Below are 21,967 nucleotides of genomic sequence, written 5' to 3'. Positions count from 1 at the left end.
AACTGGCAGACTGGAGGCTCCCTGTGGTCCAGACTCAGGTGTGCAGAGTAACTTTTTAGATAACTCAGTTCAATTAGTTTCCAAGGCACTGAGGTTTTACTTTGTAAATTAATGAGATACAAGCAACTCAGCTCAATGCAATTCTTGAAAACCTACTGAAAAAGCTCCCCTAGAGAAACACTGTTTTCCAACTATGTTCCCAGATCCAAGAGAGTGTTTGCAGCTCTGGGAATCCACCCATATCAGTTTTAACACCTGTGAGCCAGCTGGCCAGAATTTTACTTTAATTTACATCATTGTCTACAAGCAGTTGAAGGGAGTATATACCACACATCAAAATCTCAGTCATTTATGAGCCTTCATAAACACTTAACATTCTAGACCGGGGTAGTAAACAGACAGACTGCAGGTCAAATCTGGACTGCCAGATGCTTTTGAATGGACCCCGAAATCTTTTTATTTACGTATTATCATTATTGTTACTATTTTATTATTTTCTCTGAAGTCTGGACCTTGGCTATACCTTGACCAAGAAATTTGGACCTTGACAAAAACATAATTGACTACCCCTGTTCTAGACCCAATTAAGACAAACTTACTTATAGATTAAACAAACAACTGCATCCTACAAGGAAGGAAAAGTGTAAAACATTTGCTGAATGTAACACAGCCATGTGGTCTGATAGATGTTTCCAGATGGAATGAAACCATGGAAGACGATCCCCAAAACCAATGTACAGCATAATCACAGCTCTCAAAGAACTCTATTAGGAGACCAGTGGTTAAAACCACCAAGACACGGCCCTTGTACTTTGGCCGATGACTCAACTAAAGTCCATTATACCACCCTTTAAAATATGCATGCCAATAAAACTTGCCAGTTACTCAGTGCCCATTCATCAGCAGCAGGAAACAAAAAGGGAGTGCTATAATTGTGTCTCACTAAGTCTTACATTTCAAAACACTGGAGTCAGTTTCCAAATATTCCATTCATTCCAAACCACACAGGGCTCATTGCTATCAGAAGATAGGCTTCTTTTCCCGTGGTGAATATTCAGTGCTGCTGTTCCTTTAAAGGGATTCAACCACCAAGGTCCAACAGGATGAAGAGGAGAATATTGTGTGGGTACAGAGTGAAACACTAGAAAATCTAATGTAATTACACACATAATACAAGGCCCTACCATAGACGAGCCTAACAGGTCTGTGCCTGTAATCTCTCTTATTGGAGTCCTCCCAATCCCTCACAGCTAGGAAAGCAAGTGGGCCTTGCAGCATGCTCTGAAGGTCAATAAAGGACGGTTTCAGACCCAGTGAGCATGAGCTCCAAAGCTGAGAATGCCATAGCAACTGGTCCTTCTATACAAGTGCAGCCCCGGCTCAGCACCCCTGCTGAACTCAGCTGTGGGATATAGGGGAGAGAGGAGGTCTTTCAGCGAAGTAGCTCCAGGAAGTCAGCAGTGATTAGCCCCTTCCCACCATATTTTTCAAGCAGAATCCTGTTTGAGGCTCCACAGTTGTCATGTAGATATGAGCACAATTTAAATAAACATTAAGTCTCTGCTCAGCTGGAAACAAACAGAGTAGAGAGGTGACCCTCCTAGTCCCTCCCAACCCTCCTCTATGTCAATAAATCTTAACCTGGCTGTTTGAGCAGTGTTTAATCATAAATGGATTTAAACAAGCTCAGGAATATAAACAGGGGTGAATATCACTCACTGCAAGCGGGGAGAGAGTCTACACTGGAACGTGTACATCGACACTGAAATAAAAGAGGTCAGCTAACTTGGGCTCATGGGGGCTCTGGCTGTGGAGCTAAAAATGCCCGTGTAGATGTGTGGGCTCAGGACCCTCCCCCCATCACAGGATCCCAGAGCTCAGGCTCCAGCTACACAGCAATTTTACAGCCCGCAAGCCCATCAGCTGACCCGGGTGTTCAATTACTCCCAAAGAGCCTGATACGGAGAGGTGCTCAGGACCCACTGCAGAACTGGGTCCTAAGCAATGAACAGAGTAAAGAATTGGAAAACCTTCCAATTCTTTTGGATGTTCATTTAAAAGTCATACCCAGACTAGAAGAGTTCAAAATTGCAATCAGAAACATGCAGTGGTGTTGTAGCCATGTCTATCCCAGTATATTAAAGAGACAAGGTGAGTGAGGTAATATCTTTTATTGGACCAACTTCTATTGGTGAGAGACGCTTTCAAGGTCTTTGTAGGCTCGAAAGCTTGTCTCTCTCACCAAACAGAAGTTGGACCACTACCTCCCCCACCTCATCTCTCTAATCAGAGACATGGCATTCAGGAGCCAGAAACAAAAACAAACTGTGTAAGCTATTTAATATACTAATTTTTTAAAAGAAGTCTAAATTGTTTAGAATACCCACTCAGATGTATGGAAATAAACTATTCTCACTGATTTGGTCCCACTGCCAGTAGGGATACAGTGATGTTTATTCCTTCCTCTGTTGCTAATCAAGCTACAATTAACCTGTCCCTTTTTGCTTACTTTCTGCATTAGAATCAATGGAGCAAGCACAGCAATAGTAATGGGTAACTAACAACCATTCTTACAAGTGGAGTTCACCTTGCATAAACGGTGAATGTACATTCAGAGGACATTTTGCAAGAATTTAAATATGTAAAGTTGAGGGCTGGACTGGATGCCTGTTTGGACTGGGCAATGGAATAAGGAGCCTCTAGGATACACATTAAAATACAGGTCAGGTTAATTTTGATTGAAAGAGGTTTAGTGAAAACAGCTATTTAGTGATTTATGTGGAATAAGTTGGTGGTCTCCATGCTCCTCTTATTAGACTGGTATCCACAACACAGGAAACACTACAGTGCTAATAAGCGATGGTCACATAACCACCACCCTATACCAGAAACCTACTGACTGCTATACTTACCTACATGCCTCCAGCTTTCATCCAGACCACATCACACGATCTATTGTCTACAGCCAAGCTCGAAGATACAACCGCATTTGCTCCGATCCCTCAGACAGAGACAAACACCTACAGAATCTCTATCAAGCGTTCTTAAAATTACAATACCCATCTGGTGAAGTGAAGAAACAGACTGACAGAGCCAGAAGGGTACCGAGAAGTCACCTACTACAAGACACGCCCAACACAGAAAACAACAGAATGCCACTGCCGTCACCTATAGCCCCCAACTAAAACCACTCCAGCACATCATCAAGGATCTACAACCTATCCTGAAGGGTGATCCCTCACTCTCAGACCTTGGGAGACAGGCCAGTCCTTGCCTACAGACAGCCCTCCAACCTGAAGCAAATACTCACCAGCAACTACACACCACACAGCAAAAACACCAACCCAGGAATCAAACCCTGCTACAAACCCCAGTGCCAACTCTGTCCACATATCTATTCAAGGGACACCATCATAGGACCTAACCACATCAACCACACCATCTGGGGCTCATTCACTTGCACATCTACCAATGTGATATATGTCATCATGTGCCATCAATGCCCCTCTGCCATGTACATTGGCCAAACCGGACAATCTCTACACAAAAGAATAAATGGACACAAATCTGACATCAGGAATTGGGATAGCCCAGTGGTTTGAGCATTGGCCTGCTAAACCCAGGGTTGTGAGCTCAATCCTTGAGGGGGCCATTTAGGGATTTGGGGCTTTAGTTGGGGATTGGTCGTGCTTTGAACAGGGGGTTAGACTAGATGACCTCCTGAGGTCCCTTCCAACCCTGATATTCTAGGATTCCATTCAAAAACCAGTAGGAGAACACTTCAATCTCTCTGGTCACTCAATAAACAGACCTAAAAGTGGCAATTCTTCAACAACAAAAACTTCAAAAACAGACTCCAATGTGAAGCTGCAGAACTGGAATTAATTTGCAAACTGGATACCACCAGATTAGGCCTGAATAAAGACTGGGAGTGGTTGGGTCATTACAAAACCTGAACTTAATTTCCCCAATACTAATTTCTCCCTACTGTTACTCACACCTTCTGGTCTGTAATGGGCCACTCTCTTACCACTTCAAAAGTTATTTTTCCTCCCTTGGTATCCTGCTGTTAATTGATTTATCTCATTAGACTGACCTCACACTTGGTAAAGCAACCCCATCCTTTCATATATTTATACCTGCTCCTGTATTTTTCACTTCAGGCATCTGATGAAGTGGGTTCTAGCCCACGAAAGCTTATGCCCAAATAAATGTATTAGTCTCTAAGGTACCACAAGGACTCCTCATTGTTTTTGCGGATACAGACTAACACGGCTACCACTCTGAAACCTGTCACCATAAGAATTGGCATTCTTGCTGGTAGTGAGTGTAGCAGCAGAGACTTCATTGACTGAGTGGGTGTCTTCCCTCAGGCTAAGTGGAGGCACACTGACAGGGCCAGGTAGCCAAGCACTGAACCTGGCCTGGTGTCACAGAACTTCACCTTTGTAGGGCTGTCAATCTGGCACCTTTGACCAAAACAATTTAAAAAAAAGGAAAAAAAATAGATAATTTTTACTGCTTAGTTTTAAAACGGATTACTGAATTTCAGAAACATCAAACGTGCATGTCAAGTTACCTGGTAACGTCCTTTTAAATGAAGCTAACAGTACAGAACGGGCAAAACAGAAGTTCAACAAAGGCAACATCAAAGAGAGAAAAAAATCCTATTACTTATATGCCCCCTTACAATAAGCACCAACATGATTCATAATGGATTAGGTATATTAGGATTTATTTTTTAACAAACATACTATACAGATCTTTTTCCTTCCCTTGCATCTCTACTCCATCAGATGGTGGCAAATTGTCTATTCGATCACATAAGCTAAGTTACCAAGAAGGAAGCCTGTCACTGTCAGAGAGCTGCAAAAAAGAGACAACTGTCCAGATTTGACCATCCTGCAATACAAACTAATGCCAGCTTCAAGATCACTAAACAAGACTTGAGTTACATTTGAATCAAGACCCTCTGGTGGAGAAAAGGCAATTCAACAGTTCACAAGGTAAAGCTCAGTAATTTCTCCTCTTATCTATTTCCTGATTTTCATCAACCATCTTGAAATGTGTTCAGCTACTTCACGTTCTTATCTAAATCTGTACTCCACAAGCAACCAAATGGCAAAGTCACTATGAAATCTTCTGGAGACACAACAGTCCTGTGATCTTGCTTTTCTGCACAATTTCACAGTGATGCTCATTTAACATACAAGTTCTCGTAAGGAAAGATCACATTCAAAAGGCTTGATCCTTCACTCTCAGAGGTCAATGGGAATATTACCATTGACTTCAATGGGTACAGAATTGAGCCCATTGTTTGAGCGCTCTCTCAAGTGCCCAGCTTAAGCGCACAAAACTGTTAGGTTTCCATCAGCCTATGATGGAGAGTCTGCCTCTCCCCTTTAAAGTGCATTTCACAACATGCTAAGTGACGCAGGTCAGTTAAATAGCAAATACCGGTTCTGCAATCTAGAATATTTAGCCACTTAATATTCCTGGAGACATGCACCCCCAATTTTTTCTACAAGATCCTGCTTGACAACACAAGGCTAAATCAGGTTGCAAATCTACCACAGCAGGTAATTGCCAAAGAGGACTCGGAAAGGGATGAACACCACTTACATCTCTCTCACATTTCCCCAGTAGCCGTGAGGTTCTTTAAAATTAGATTTAAGTAACCAGAAGTAATTGCTGGTCATGGTCATAATTTAAAGTGTTAATATTATTAGTTACTTTATTACAGATCATTTTGGTAGACAGAGCCAGCTAACATGCTTCTCCTTCAATCATAAACCACCATACACACCTACTTCAGGGCCAGAAAAGCCCCAGCTGCACACACCCACAAGGAACTTCCTCGTGACAATTTTTACAAATGCAGTTATATTTTAATAAGAAATTATACATTACACTGAAAATTAAAAATTTAGAGACAGCAGAAAATTTAAGTATCAGAGGGGTAGCCGTGTTAGTCTGGATCTGTAAAAAGCAACAGAGTCTCCTGTGGCACCTTTAAGACGAACAGATGCATCCGACGAAGTGGGCATTCACCCACGAAAACTTATGCTCCAATACATCTGTTCGTCTTAAAGGTGCCACAGGACTCTGTTGCTTTTTACAGAAAATGTAATTGATTGTAAAAATTAAACTCCACAAAGTACTGATTATCCATTTCCATATTTAACACAATACAACATTCTTAAAAACTTATCTGAAACTGTTACAGAATGTCCAGTCTGCCATAAAACCTAGCCCCTTCCTTTCACTGAAGAAATCTGGTCAAACTCGCCATGGACACTTGGGGCCTTCAATGAATTCTTCTATGAACTTCTCTTGACAATGTCTTCCCATTACTACAAATATCCCACTCCTCAGGTATTTTTATACCCTGGAGGAGAAGGAGAAGGAGGAGACTTATCCATCTGAAGAGACCAATTCATAAAATACCTTAACACCACAATTTCCTTGGGAGAGGCACTGTTTTAGCATCTTTGTTGAATACACTAGATTAGTTTAATTGTCATACAAATTACATCTGCTATGCCATCAACTTTCTCCTAATGGACCATTCATCACTAGTTTTCTTTGAAGCAGCCAGCTGATCTTGAAGGTCCCTCAATCCATCTCAAAATGTCTTAAATTTTCAAAACTGAGGAACTCCTCTCACATTAGCACAGGCTGTGGAAAACAAAGCAATCTGTGAAATTCACAGAACATTTCTACTTCCCACATACATCTACCAGGAGAAACTTAAGCACAGGATGTTACTAACCTTTTACATTCAATCACACTCGCTAAGAGGATTCTAACACAATGCACCACCATTATATGTTTTCCTCTGAGCCTGGTTCAGTTCAATGGGAAAGCTACTTGGAGTGAACTAATGTGTTATTTATGTACATTATAAAAAACCTATCCAAATGGATTTAGACTTCATGAAATGCTCACTCAAGTCCATTCTGCTCCCTGTGAAGACATTTCATAATCCATTCAATACCCAGCAGATGAAGCCAGGATTACTGTTTAAAGAGTTGTTCTGAGGCTATCTTTAAAATATAATTTAAACCCTCTGATTGCTGGCATTTTCCAGACTCCAAGCCACATAAATGCTTAGGGCAATACATGGTGTATATTACACATGCATACCCGCAGCATCCAGAGTTAAGATGAACTTCAAAACAAGGCTTGGGAAGAGGGCCCAGAAATCCTGAGCTGGTTAGTCTCAACTCACATACCTATTAAAGAGGCTAATTCCAGGCTCACGGTATTCTGCAAGGGAAGAGCTCACTGGATCAACTTCTGAAAAGCTGCATAGCAGGATAGGGTTCAGATGTCAAAGAACAAAACAAAACTATACCCTCCCCCTCCCCCCAGGTTATAGCCAGTAAGCAAGAAAGAGGTTTAACACATTTAAACTCATTCTGTTTTTATTATTGTGCTGAGGGCTTTTTTTCACTGAAAATAGTTTACCAAGGCAGAACAACACTGCCTTTTCCAAAACGGCAGCATGCATGCACTACCTTTAAGCCATGAAATTGAGATAATTTACTCAACTATTGATGCATTCTCTTCCTCCTACCCTCACCCCTCCAATCCATTACAGTACATGGAAATAGAGGAAACTTTCCTTTGAGTTTTAATACTCATTTAATTTGGAAGCGTTAGAAGAACTTCAGTTAATATTTCAGCTCCCTAAGGAAAAAGGCACTAAGCTTCTTCTCTAGCTTTTTAAAAAAATGAATTAATTCTTAGTCCATGTCTGCACCAGGGATGCTACAGCAGGACGGCTATGCTGCTGTAGTGTAGATACTTCCTACAGGGATGGAAGAGGCTTTTCCCCCTCAATGTAGGCAATCCACCTCCCCGAGCAGGTAGCTGGGTTGACAGAAGAATTCTTCTATTGAACTAGACGCATTTACACCAACGCTTAGTTTGGCATAACTACGTTGGTCAGAATTTTAAGTGTAGACCAGACATTGCTTGCAACACTTTCTGCTTTGTGTTCTAGAAGCACAAGGTACATCAAAAGGAACAAGGGACCACTTGGAGAAAGAGCATTTATCCTCTTGCAGAAAAGAGCTTTTCACAGAGATTTTGGCTTATCACACAACAAGAGGGTATTTGGTTCATTTAGCCACAAAACAGAATAATCTAGAGTACATTCAGATCATTTTAAAACAGATCAAGTCTAGACCTAAACTACTTGTTTAGTCATTTATAATAGGCAGTTTATGAGTGCCTCGTTTACAACTCCTGGAGTACAAAGATAGTTGGAAATAGATTTCTATTTTAGGCTATGTCTACACTTGCAGAGTTTTTGCACTGTTAGTTTCAACGGCGATAGTGAACCGGTGAAAGAAAAATGCTGGTTTGTGTACTCACTCACTTCCACAGGTGTCAGAGTGTTTAGAGCGGCACACTGAGGGCAGCTCTCTCCATTTTGACGACAGGTCTTGTGGGAAAAAGGGGGGCGGGGGGAGGAAGAGGGTGTGATCGTGGGGCATCCAGGGTCCCTGCACAGCCTCCAGTTCAGCATTGCTCCAAGCAGGGGATCATTTGCTCTATGGAGCAGCCATTGTCACCTGGCCAGATAAGTGAGCACTTGCCAAGAAAACAGGAAAGGGAGTTTCAAAGTTCCCGGGGCTTTACAGGGGGAGGAGTGGATGTGTTTACCTGGTGTCAGAGCAGCAGGCCAGAGTGGTCACCTAGGCACTGTGGGATATCCTCCGGAGACTAAAAGCTCTGTAAACAGGAAGAACATGTCTTCACTTGCACATCACCACAAAAGCATCACCGGTAAGAGCTGTACGCCTCTCGTGGAGGTGGTTTTCTTTGTGGTGAAACTTCTGAATTTCACCGCAAAAAGTCATTGGCAAGTATAGACACTCCCACGGTTTTTGTGCAAAAAAAAAAAAAAAAAAGGGACTTTTTCCGCCTTAAATGGCAAATGTAGACATGACTTAAGCACTTGATGGGAATATCCTTTTCCCATCTTAAGCTATGTCTACCATACACAGCTTTTAGCAACATGGCTGTGTCGCTACAGCCCTATCACTACAAGTCGCACAGTGTAGCCGCTGTTTGTCGGGTCTCCTGCCAACAAAAAACTTCCACCCAACGAGCGGCATTTGCGTTGTCAGCAGGACAGCACTCCTGCCAACAACGCGCCGTTCACGCTGGCGCTTGCTGTCGCCAAAACTTTTGTCTTTCAGGGAGGGGTTTCTCAAACAACTCTGAAAGACAAAAGTTTTGTCATTCATTTGCCAGTGTAGACATAGCCTAAGTCAGGGGTCGGCAACCTTTCAGAAGTGGTGTGCCAAGTCTTCATTTATTCACTCTAATTTAAGGTTTCGTGTGCCAGTGATACATTTTAACATTTTTAGAAAGTCTCTTTCTATAAGTCTATAATTTATAACTAAACTATTGTTGTATGTAAAGTAAATAAGGTTTTTAAAATGTTTAAGAAGCGTCATTTAAAATTAAATTAAAATGCAGAGCCCCCCGGACCAGTGGCCAGGACCCGTGCAGTGTGAGTGCCACTGAAAATCAGCTCGCGTGCCGCCTTCGGCATGCGTGCCATAGGTTGCCTACCCCTGGCCTAAGTAATACTGTTATACCTGAACAGGCAGAAAAGGGCATCAGCTCTGGCCCTAATATTCCATTACAACACAATAACTAAGGCTATGTCTACACTGGCAATTGAGCGACAAAACTTTTGTTGTTCAGAGGTGCTAAACCCCCCCTCCCAAAAGACAAAAGTTTTGCCGCAGCAAGTGCTAGTGTAAACAGTGCATTGTCAGCAGGAGCGCTCTCCTGTCGACAACGCAAACCCTGCTTGTTGGGGATGGAAGTATTTTTCTGCAAAAGTGCTGACAAACAAACAGCATTTACACTGCACAACTTTTAGCGACACGGCGTGTCACTAAAAGCTGCGTAGTGTAGACAAAGCCTAATATGTTCCAGGCTCTAACTTCCCTTGTTGATCTTTGTTGAATTATTTCCACATCGATCATGGCTTGCCTCATTACATAGGGATCGGGGGAGGAGGAAGGGGAAATGGCAAAAGCAGGAATGCTATGGATGAACAGCCGGATAGACAAGACAGAAGCAAAGGATTGCCCAATTATCAAACTTGATAGTGGCATCAAAACGTCCACCTACCTGAAGTGGGCTGGAGGCCAATCCAAGGCAGGCTTGGAGGCAGTGGAACTCTGTCACAAGACAATTGTAATCAATATGCAAGTGTTAGTTTGCACAACACTTCCACACTGATGGCCTGTTCTCAGAGGTCTGGTCTAGGTCTTGAAATGAATGAATATGAGGAACACATATATTCACAAGACTACAGAAGAATCTATGTGGCTGGGTTTTCTTTTTCTTCTCTTTTTTTAAAAATCAGAAATGCCTATCTGCCAGGCTGACACCTGGGATCAGTTTCTATTCCTGGTCTCTTCCTCCTCCCAAACAGCCAGGGGTTTGCACACTGAAGAATCCATATTTCTTGTGCCCTGGAGAAAGAAAGTTCCTTAGGTTGCTCAACAGCACTCCCTGTAACAAGTGCACAAACCGACTCTGCAAGGACTCCAGTCCTGCTGAGCCAGAAGTTTGGTGGCTACAGCATGTAGCCTTGAGGGAGACAGAAGATTAAAATGGCTTGTGTGGGAAGAATTCCTAGCTCTGTTAAAGGTGACAGGCAGAGGGGAAAAACTGGGTTTGTTATTTGTTTGTCTTGTGTTTGTTTTTTGTTTTCTTTTTGGGGAGGGAGGTGGTGTGCTTCTTAATTATATGTGAAGGCAGCCTGAAACTCTAGTCTCCTTCCAAACTAAAAAGTAGATTGGGATGTGAGGTCTCTGCTTGTTGGTTTACATTAAAAATTCAGGTCTTATCTACTCTGCAAGACTATGGCCACTGGAATCAAGATATCACTACAGGCTGAGAGCAACTGGGAGGGGACAGGAATTTTAGTCAAATTGTTCTTGTCTGATTTTGTTAACACCTATGTAAGTCCTAAATGCAATGGACACGGGAGAAAAGTTTGGTAAAGATTCAACATCCCAACTCTCTCAGTTAAGGTAGGAGAGCTCACAATGCACTTCTCTAAGAGAACCAAGAAAGTCTTCTAACAAAACCAGAGAAGAACAGACCTACATACATGATTTTTCTTAACCTAAAACTTCACACTCTCTTTATACATCATAAATGAGCCCAAAAATGGAAGAAAAGCAAACCCTCCATTGTTTAAAAATCCTGTGCATGTACACAGCGGACACTTTCCACTGAAGAAAAAAAATCCATTACACTACAACAATTAAAAGGATTATCCAAAAACAACACGCTTTTTACAAATTCTTTTTAAATAACTAAGACAAGACATTGTTTGACATTTTTCAGTCACATAAATATGCAACTGCTATAGCTTAAGATTAAGTGTAGGCTTCTACTATAATGCTATCAGCATGTTTGAAATTGTACTGTGATAAAATGCACCAAGATGTGAGGAAAGAAACAGTCGTGCTACAAAGGGCAAGGCACACAAGGCAGTGGAGTAGCTACAGGGTATTAGGCTGTTACTTTTATTTGACAACAGCATTAAAAAACTTTATTTCATACAAATTAATTCCCATTCAAAAGGAATGCACTGAAACATTTCACTGAACTGTTCTAAAGGCAATTTTAGAGAATGATTTGCAACGGCATTCATGGACAACAGTGAATGGACATTAATTAAAGTCATATCTGCACTATGAAACAAGCAATTTACATAAACATATCTAAAAGAAAAACACTAGACAGACTTGCTTTTATATAAGCAATGTTAGTTTGCCACATTTGAAATTGCTTCTTGCTATTTCAGCTGGTTTAAGAAATATAAATATTGAAATGAACACATGCATGAAGATAGTACATGTTATTGTGTTGTCAAATAGTAGATGAAACATTAATCCAATGGACTAATAAATGGTGCCTTTTTGTGGCCAACACTGATTAGATAAACCAGTTTTTCCTCCAGCTTTTTCATTCTGCAGATCTGTTCACAAGACAAAGATCTTTTAATCCAATCTGCTTTCCCATTCCTCCAATCCCCAAGTAGTTGGCTCTCAGTAGGTTTATTCTATTTTGCAGACCACCAGAGGTTCCACAGACCACAGTTCACTCCAAAACTGAAGAAGTCCTGGGTTACAAGTCCACAGCATGGTTAGCTCCTGTGCTAGACAAGGGAATATCCTAGCCAGGGATCTGCAGTCCTAATGATATCTTTAGGACACAGCTAGGGGCTTGGGCATGATACCACCAAAACAAGAAAGAAGCCGCCTACAGCTGGTTAAAAGTATTGTTGCGTGTCAAATATCCTTTTAATAGGGAGTACTATAGAAAAAGTTTAGGAAGTTCTGTCCCAAAGGATGACAGACAGAAAGCATTGTTTAGGTATACAAAGTAAAATACATTCACTTGTGATGTTCTAAAGCATGTGTTGTCAACCACATCTGCCACATTTCCACTTGGTCTGGAAAGGAAAAACTGGCTCACCCGCACCGCATCTATGCAACTGTAAACCTAAAGCTGGGTCTGTTATGCTTGTCTCGTTACAGTGCCCCTTGGCTCTGAACACAGAACACCCAGACATTGCCCCCTCAGACGTTTACTGGAGGTAGAAGCTGCCCAGAAAATAAATTAGCACGTCAGAAGGTTTGATGTGGAGCCAAGCACTTGAAGAGACCCACTCCAGATCAAAGTCAGCTGGAGGTAACTGTCAAATTTCAAACAATGGCTTAACAGCCACGCTAGGGTCTATGTTGCTTACTTTACCCTAAAATATAAGAGTACAAACTCCCCTGAACACACACTGCTTAGCACACTTTTCAAGTTCCACAGTCTTCAAAAGCTGTGGCAACCTGTCCTTCATGCTAGAAGCTAGTTGCCACATATAGATCAGTCATAGCATGCAGTTGCATGGTGGAAGTAGTAACGTTAAGCAGTTTCCTGTTCTTTGCCAGCACAGTTCCCCATAAAACTACTGTGCCAACCACCACAGGGAATATGGCATTTCTCTGAACAGCTTGCCAAACAGTTATTTGAGGCTAGTTACTCGGCGCTTGCCTGCACCTCTGAAGCGCTTCAGTGAAGACCCTACCTACGCTGACGGGAGGGCTTCTCCCGTCAGCTTAAATACTCCACCTCCCCAAGAGGCAGTAGCTATGTCGACTGGAGAAGCCCTCCCATTGACACTGCGCTGTCTATACTGGGAATTAGGTTGGTATAAAACTACATTGCTCAGACGTGTGGAAAATCCACACCACTGAGCAATGTAGTTATACCGACATAAGTTACTAGTGCAGACGTGGAGTGGGGAACATTTTTTCTATCAGGGCCCCCTGACCCACAGGAAAAAAAATATATACATCAGTCACGAGCCACACATAGCCCCGTGGGAGGGCCCGGAGGCTCGGGGCTTCCCCCCGCAGCAGAGCAAGCCGGCGCTCATGGCGCCAGCCCCACATGGGGGGAGGGGGTGAGACTAGGAGGGGGTAATGGAGCCTCGGGGCTTCCCCTAGGGCTCAGGGCTGGGGCAGAGGTGCAGGCTTCGGGAGAGAGTTTGGGTGCAGGAGGGAGTTCCAACCTGGGGCAGGGGGTTCGGGATGCGGGCTCTAGCCGGGCAGTGCTTACCTCAGGTGGCTCCTGATTGGTGGCGCAGCGGGGCTAAGGCAGGCTCCTTGCCTGCCGGGGCTCCGCACTGCTCCCAGAAGCGGCCACCGTGTCCGGCCCCTTGGCAGAGAGGTCAGGGGCTCTGTGCGGTGCGTGCTGCCTGCGCTTGCAGGCACCTCGCCCGCAACTCCCATTGGCCACGATTCCCGGCCAATGGGAGCTGCGGAGCCAGCATGCCGAGCTTCCCTGATCACCCCTGCTCCTAGGGCCACAGGAACAAGCCGGTCGCTTCTGGGAGCTGCGTGGAGCCGACTGGACTTCTGGCAACGCAGCGAGCTGGCACTTGTGGCTCCAGCCCTGCTCGGGGTTTCCGGCCCGTGGCATGGAAACTTGCCACGAGCCAGATGAAATGAAGCAGTGGGCCGCAGGTCCCCCACCCCTGGTATAGACCACACCTAAGAATAATAATTTAATTAACTCTCTCTAGCTAAACTAAAATAAGCCTGATTTAAACAGAAGTGAGCATCACACACAGCCTTCTGTGCAGGTTTATCTATCAGTTTAAATTCAGTCCTTAAATTACACCAGTGTGACTCTTCTGTAGACAGCCCCTCCATATCAGAGTCACAAAGTATCAACTTTTTTAAATGTTAGAAAAATCCCCAAACAATTTGTACAGTAGCTTAGCCAAAAAACTTCCTGGGTACAAAATGAACTGTATATTGAAAAGACAAGTTATCTGATATTACAGACTCTCCAAGAAACTGTTCCAAAACAGACTTTGGAATCAAACATAAGTGTGAAAAACACTGTACAGCATCAAGTAGTCCGATAACACTCAGATGATAGAGTTTTTCTAACAAATCTTAAATGGAAATTTAACTATAAACGATGAAAGAGGGGCATGCATAACTACGGATCAAAATCTTTCTTGCTAAAAGTATGCATTATATATGGGCTTCAGATGGTCTGTTTTAACCGATAAACAGAAATAAAATTTTCCTGGTGCGCAAAAAAAAAAAATCTGTGTTTATCAAATACAGTAGAACGTCAGTGTTACGAACACCAGAGTTATGAAATGACCAGTCCACCACACACCTCATTTGGAACCGGAAGTATGTAATCAGGCAGCAGCAGACACACACAAACAAACACAGTAGGGTACTGTGTTAAACGTAAATTACTAAAAAAAAAAAAATCAAGGGAAAGCAGCGTTTTTCTGCTGCACAGTAAAGTTTCAAGCTATATTAAGTCAATGTTCAGTTGTTAACTTTGGAAAGAACCACCATAATGTTTTGTTCCAAGTCACAAACAACCGCTATTCCAGAGGTGTTCATAATTCTAAGGTTCTACTGTAAATACCAACAATGGTTACTTGTCTCTAAGGGCTTGTTTAGAAGGAGGAGTAATGTAGATTACAGGATGTGATTGCTAAAGCACACTAACATGTTCCACATTAATCGGTCCATGTAGACCCTGCTAGTGTGCACTAAAGGTTCCTTAGTGTGCTTTAATTTAGTGCGCTTTGAAACAGTACTACATTGAAGTGTAATAGGGAAAATTACAAAGAAATCACTCATTACAGTATTTACTATTGTAATGAGTGATGCATACAATATACCTTACTCATAACAGTATTTACAATGACACAGCCTCAAAAGACTCCAATTTTTGGACATCTACAACAACCTCAGAAATTGCTAAAAATATACCCCAAAAACAGAAGCCCTAATTATGCAATAGTTAAGAATTAGAACTTCATAGGAAAAGAGTGATCAGAACTGAAGATGTACCTACAGCATTTCAGAAACAACTCTAGCTTTGCAGTCGTGGTTATGTGGTCAAAGCATTTCCTTGGTATGTGTACATATAGCTCACATTTCCCTCTGAGCTATAACACTATACACACTCATACACCATGATGGCATCATTCTAACCACAAGAATGGAGATTGAGTGGTTTATGAGGTCATCAAAACCCTGACATTTGTGCATATCAGTTTTCCTACGTCGTGCCGATTTTTACTTTAGTCACATACTTCAATCCTACTGGCTAGCACTTATAGATTGCCTTGTGTTTCCACCGCCCCCCTTTATACAACAATGTTTATAAACAGAGAATGCTGGGAATAAAATCCTGTTCTTTTATGAATTACTAAACTAGCCTTTAATGCTTTAAACCCCAATCCTACAATGACTTATGCAAGTATTTAGGTTTATGCACTATGAGTAGTCCCACTGACGTGAACAGGACTACTCACAGTGCATAATGTTAAGCAACATGCATAAGTCTTTGCAAGATCAGGGCCTTAATGAAGCCTAAAGCTTTAGATAGGCACTTAATAAACCAGACCAAAATATATTGAACAGGAAAACCCCAATATTATAAACAGAATAGCAGATTCTTGGCAACATGTAGTCCAATATTTAGATTTTCAATTTATAGCAGGGTTGATAAAAATGATTAAAAAATTAAAAGCCAATTTTACTTAAATCCATCTGATCATTTAAGTAGGTTTTTATTTATATGTTGTATTTCTTTACTGTCTTTCCATTTTATAGTCTTAAATTACTAGTTTCTTTAGCTTTCTAATTGTTAAGAGAATTTCAGCGAACAGATATTTTTCTGAGAAGCCCCTCACTGAAAATGCTCATCTGTGATGAAAACACAAGTCCAAGACTTCACTAATGTCCTTACCCCAAGAACACCAAAAACTCAAAACACAAAAATGATAAACAAATAGCCTATACAATATTTGCAACCATCACCAACTTCCAATATACTGAATTCCCACAAGTTAAGAAAGCTCAAGTGCTTTGACCAGACTACACTCCTCCATCAGCATTTGCAGTTTTCGTCACTGGGTCTTGCAAACCTATGTGACTTAGGTGACTTTAAAAATCCCACTCTTAGGAGCCTAACTTTAAGCATCTGGTTTTGAAAATGTTAGCCTATGTGCATAAAAAAAGGTCACAATACCCTTCTCAAGGAACTGGAGGTCTAAATAAATTTTCATTCTTAAAACTGAAACAAGTTTTGAAGCTACAAAGATTTTTTGCCACAAAGAAAAAGGGTTGGAATAAAAATAGAATTAACCCTTGACACTGCTAACACTTATGCGTGCTTGAGTTTAAGCACATGAGTAGTCCCACTAAAGTCAAATTATGTACCTGCTTGTTTGCAGGATCTGGGCCTTAATTTTCAGTATTTTGTTTTCTGCCTATAGCCGTTTTGAATACCCTTTAGATAGTGGCTATGTTAAACAACAGCATTTATATTTTAGTTAATTATAAATTTTAACCTAGAGATGCAACACCACAAATTTTCAAATTAGTTTTGCACAGCGTCAACCTGATTTAAACTTTTTTTTTTATTAAATCAAATGATTTCATTGTTCCATCCTACTTTATAGAAAGCCATTTGCCACAGTTTAGAATACTAATAACGATCTCTGGATTGGCTCTCCTGTTAATCAGCTGGTTAAGGACCTTCTTTAGTTTTACATCAAGCCCTCTGCTCTTCCACCCAGCTTGGTTCCAGCTGATCACTAACCTCTAGGAAATGCCCTCCTTGTTGGTCATTATTGCTTAATAATATTTCATAGCTGTGGCATCACATCTGTAAAATACAACCTTCCATAATGACACAGCTGTGAAATACAATACTGCAGCCTAGAATACGCACATGATGTAGGATGGCAATGCAGCGTCTTCAAATTCCACAAGTTTGAAAGACACCGTTTCCAGAGATATTCCCCGTCTTCATAATGGACGATTCTGACGGAAACTGTAGAGTTTTTCCATAATGCTTTAAGCGTGCCCACTGAAAGCTCAGAAGAGAGTTTCTAACAAGGCAAGGTATTTGGTATAATCTCATTTTTCCAGGAAACTTCTGAAGTGCAATGATGACAAATGGTGAATTTAAATCAGGGAGTTCTTGAAACTTTTTCCACAGCGTGGATGACTTTTGAACACAGCAATTGTCTCCTGGACCCCTCCTTCCCATTTATGGACAACCTCCCTGTAACAGCAGCAGCAATGAAATACTCTTCTAGACATATGCAATGTATTTTTATCAGTCTTTTACTGTGTTTCAGTCAGGTGGAATTGAGGTAATAAAGTCAGCACCATATGACTAGCCAGCACTCTGAAGACCTCCACAAGTACTCCCTGAACCACCATAGGTGAACTCTAATTTAAATCATTTGACGGAACTTCCATTAGATCATAACGCTTAATATAACGTACAGATTCTTCCGCCACATTTACACAGCATAGTACTGCCAGACCTGATAATGACATTCATATCAAATAATATTTCAGAATAAAATGCACAGCAAGGTCTCAATACAAAATATTTAAAATTATCTCCATTTTTTACTGCTGACTATATTATTTAGACAGCAGTAGGTGTGCATGGTTCTTACTGGTTCCAGGACCTAAAGTTCTCTTTTTGTCAAGAGCACAGACAGAAGAAGTGGACAGAAGATCAGTTTTATGTCTCACTGAGATCACGCATACTAAGCTTCAGGCAAGTTCTTTGTTCATTTTTTGTTTTATGTCTGAGTTATAAACCCCTAACTGTGTAGAGGGCATGGGGAAGATGGAAGTTGTTTACCTGGAATGAACAAGAGGGCAAATTCCCTTAGAAAAGTGTTTTGCCATCGATCTACTTTACAGCTTGGAAAGGAGGGGCAAGAAGTTCATTTACATGGATCATAAACAGTGGCCCAGAAGAGAGGGTGTCTTACTGTGCAGGGCTCCTAACTGTACAGAAAAAAGTAAATAAACTCCTCCCCTACAAGTGATGAAGGGAGAGTGGGGGAAATCACCTTTTCCACTCCGCAAGTCACGAGCAAGTAGAGGGAAAAGAAACAGCAAATTCTCTGCTTGAGAGTATTGTTGGGCACAATACTTACGATTAACTACATGAAGAAACAGAATGACAGGGAGGAGATGAAGCTCACACAAATAAATCCAGAACCAAGAGGGAGCAATGCAACAGAAATGCCCTAGGCTTTAGGGGGCTTGTTTTACAAAGAAAGATTAATTAAACAGACAGTCAAAGGACATCTCCTTAGAAAATGAAACATGTTTCAAAACCAAAACGCCTCAGAGAGCAAGCGGCTGGGGAGTTATAACTAAATTACTAAATACAAAAAGAAACAGCCAGCAGAGGAAGTGAGTAATTAAAAAACTCTCTTCTGAGCAGAAGGCTGGTGAAAGAGGGATAACCCTTAGGGACCCTGCTGCTGGAGGTGAATGGTACGAAGGCCCAAAACTACCAAATAAATCAGATGCCCATACAAACAAGGTGAAATTAAGTGGAGAATAATAAATAAAATATTAATAATCTCTTGCATTTATATAGTGCTTTTTAGTCGCAGAGATTACATATAGTGTGTGTATAATACAGCTTTATAGAGATATACACAGAGAGATTACCTCGCCCACCACTAATATGCTGTCACCTTGGGGTAGAACGTGGCAGCTGTTTAATAGCGCTCAGCCACAAAACACAATGTTTTCAGAGCAGAAAGTGGGGTGAAAAATCATTATCCCCTCCGCAGGAAGGAGAACCCCGTCCCTTTCACCTGAGAGAGCAAGCCCTGTAGCTTCCCTCTGCCACTGCCTGTGACCTCCTCCATTTCCCAGAGGCGATAAAGCAACATGCTGCTGTTCCCCGGGAGTCTGAGAAAATAATTCCCCAACTAGCCTGTCCCCTCCCAATGGGTAAAACACTCCCCATTTCCTTTCACCTCCCCAGAGTTCTCCTGGGAAATGAAACACAGCTTTCTTAGGGACAACTATCTGCCTCACTTCCCTTAGACCCTTTGGGTCATGCAGCCTCCCATCCGGCCCCCCGCCAGGGGTGGCATCCTCCAGCAAAGACACCCCTTGGGCTAAGGGAGGACAACATCTCCCAGAAGAAGCTCTCTCTCTCTCTCTCTCTCAGAAAAAAACAACCCCCCTTCCCCTTTTCCCCACCCTGAGATATGACACCTCTTCTCTCTTGAGACAGGGGGCGGACAATGCCCCGCATCCCCCTCCATCCGGGTGGAAGTGACCAACACCCCTCCACTCTTCCCCAGGGGGGTCAGGGCACCTCTTTACCTTTCCTTCCCCTACTTATTGCTCCCCACAGAGATGCCCCATATCCCCTCCTTCCCATGGGGGTGGGGATGCCCCATATCCCCTCCTTCCCATGGGGGTGGGGATGCCCCTTCTCCTTAGAGTGGGGCACTCCCATGGGTGTGAAGGTGCCACCTTTCCCATGCCTCCCCAGGATGGGATGCCCCTTCCTGACCCCAAGGGAGTGGGGGTGTCCCCTTTGCCCACGCCTTCCGGGGGGGGGATGAGGTTGCCCCCCCTCCCCAGAGGAGGTTGCCCCCCTCCCTGCCCTGTGGGAACGGGGTGTCCCCTTTGCTCACGCCCCCCAGGACAGGTCCCCCCTCTTTTACTCCACGGGGTGGGGTGCCCAGCCCCCCCTTGCCCACGCCCCCTCAGGGTCGGGGGCCGCCCCCCGTTGCCCACGCCTGCCCGCGCTCACTGCGGGGGGAGCTGCAGGGCCGGGCCGCCCCGCCGCTGGAAGGCCCCGTCCACGAAGACGCCGTTCTTGCCGAGGCAGCGCAGGTAGAAGTGCGGCTCCTGGAAGCTGAGCTGCAGGTGGCGCCGGGAGATGAAGCTCGAGTGCCCCATGTTCACGTCCACCGAGCCCTGCGAGGAGTTGCGGCCTATGGTGACCGCCGCCTGCCGCATGAGGAACTCGAACTCGCGGCCCTGCAGGCGGGCCAGGGCCGGGCCCGGCGGGGCGGCGGCGGGGCCCGGCAGCGCCGGCCCGGGAGGGGGCGCCGCGGCCGGGCTGCAGGGCGCCGAGCGCAGCGCCAGCAGGGCCCGGGCCCCGCTACTGTCCTCCCCGACTTCAGCCATGTTCCCAGGCAGGGAGCGAGCCAGCGTGCCGGCCTCCGGGGCGGAGCCGGCGGGGGAGGGAAGCGGGGCGGAGCCGGGGGAGCAGCCCGGATCCGCCGCGTTTCTCTTCCCCACCGAGGGACCGGCCTTGCGATGTGTGCACGGGGGGTAGCTGCGTGTGCGCGCAACTGCTGTGCACAGGCAGGTGTCCCTTAGCTGTCAGTGTGCGCCCACTTATGCGGCGGTCAATGGCATGTGCGTGGGAGCGACTGGGCATGTGTGTGCTGTGGGCCACGTGCAGCTCTTCCTTACAAGTCTGTGTGTACACAAGTTGTGTGTATGTGTGTGTGCGCGCGCGCATTCCCAAGCCATCTGTCCATTGCGTGTCTGGATGGGAGCAATTGTGCCTATGGTGCTTTTGTGTATGTGTGTAACTGTGCATATGCAGCAGTCCATTGCATTTGTGTGCAGTAGTGGAGTGTTGTGCGCAAATGTGCTTGTGTGTGCAACTCAGCCATTGCATCTGTGTGTGTCATTGTGTATAGGCAGCTGTCGTCTGTATGTGTGCACGCAACTACACATGTGTGTAACTATGCACATGAGTATTTGTGTGCAGTGGTTTGCATGCTTGTGTGTGTCTTGGATTGTATACGTGTATTCTTGTAACTGTGCATACGTGTGTGTGTATGCATGTGCAATTGTTAAACAGCAATTATGAATGAGTCATTGTACATACATATGTATAACTTTAATTGCATGTGCACATGTGCAAAACGTTGTACATATAACCTTGTGTGGTCCATGTGTGTAATTCTGTGCCTGTATGTCTGACTGTGGAACTTTACATATGGAAAAAGTACTTTTTAGGCCAGATTTTCAAAAAAGTTAGCATCCAAATGAAGGCAAAAAGTGTAAATACTTTGCACACATAATTATAACGGTTGCAGTGCATATCCATATGCAAACTGTAATTAGGTGTAATTTTTATGTGCAATTACCCAATTTATGCATTGTGTATGCAAATTAGATCTGCATTTTCTTTTCTGAAAATCTGATCCTTTGTGCGTATACTGTGCAGATGATGTCTTTTTGCACTGAATAAACTCATGCTTCAACATGTCATCCAAAGAATGTGTATTAGTCCTGCCATGAGTGCGGGGGACTGGACTAAATGAACTCTCGAGGTCCCTTCCAGTCCTACGATTCTATGACTAACTTTATGCAAGTAATTTGGGGAATTTTTTTCAAATATATTTATGTGACTTAGGAATCTAAGTGCCATTTTCAAAAGTGACATAAGAGCCTAAGTCTCAAGCACCATCTGTGTGCTTCTGAAAATTTTACTCTTAGTGTTTCTTTAGCTCATTTCCCTATCTGTAAAGTGGGGATAATCTTCTTTTCCCCCACCCTTTGTC

General features: G+C 43.4%; 1 protein-coding gene across 5 annotated transcripts in view; it reads right to left on the bottom strand.

The window, feature by feature from the left end:
• The window catches only part of FOXK1 (forkhead box K1), a 69,006-nt gene extending 48,252 nt beyond the window's left edge, over positions 1-20,754 (bottom strand). Inside the window, exon 1 of one of the 5 annotated variants that reach the window (XM_042853127.2) lies at positions 20,194-20,754. In XM_042853127.2, coding sequence (XP_042709061.1) covers positions 20,194-20,573 — 380 coding nt within the window. In that variant the 5' untranslated portion in view covers positions 20,574-20,754. Of the gene's footprint in view, positions 1-953; positions 971-20,193 lie in introns of those variants that run through there. The other 4 variants (XM_065560147.1, XM_005289197.5, XM_042853126.2 and 1 more) reach the window with 4 other exon arrangements.
• Positions 20,755-21,967: the final 1,213 nt, after the last annotated feature.

This window comes from Chrysemys picta, chromosome 10, assembly GCF_011386835.1.
Source record: "Chrysemys picta bellii isolate R12L10 chromosome 10, ASM1138683v2, whole genome shotgun sequence".
NCBI classification, from domain to species: domain Eukaryota; kingdom Metazoa; phylum Chordata; order Testudines; family Emydidae; genus Chrysemys; species Chrysemys picta.
This window is presented reverse-complemented; position numbering and strand designations above follow the sequence as displayed.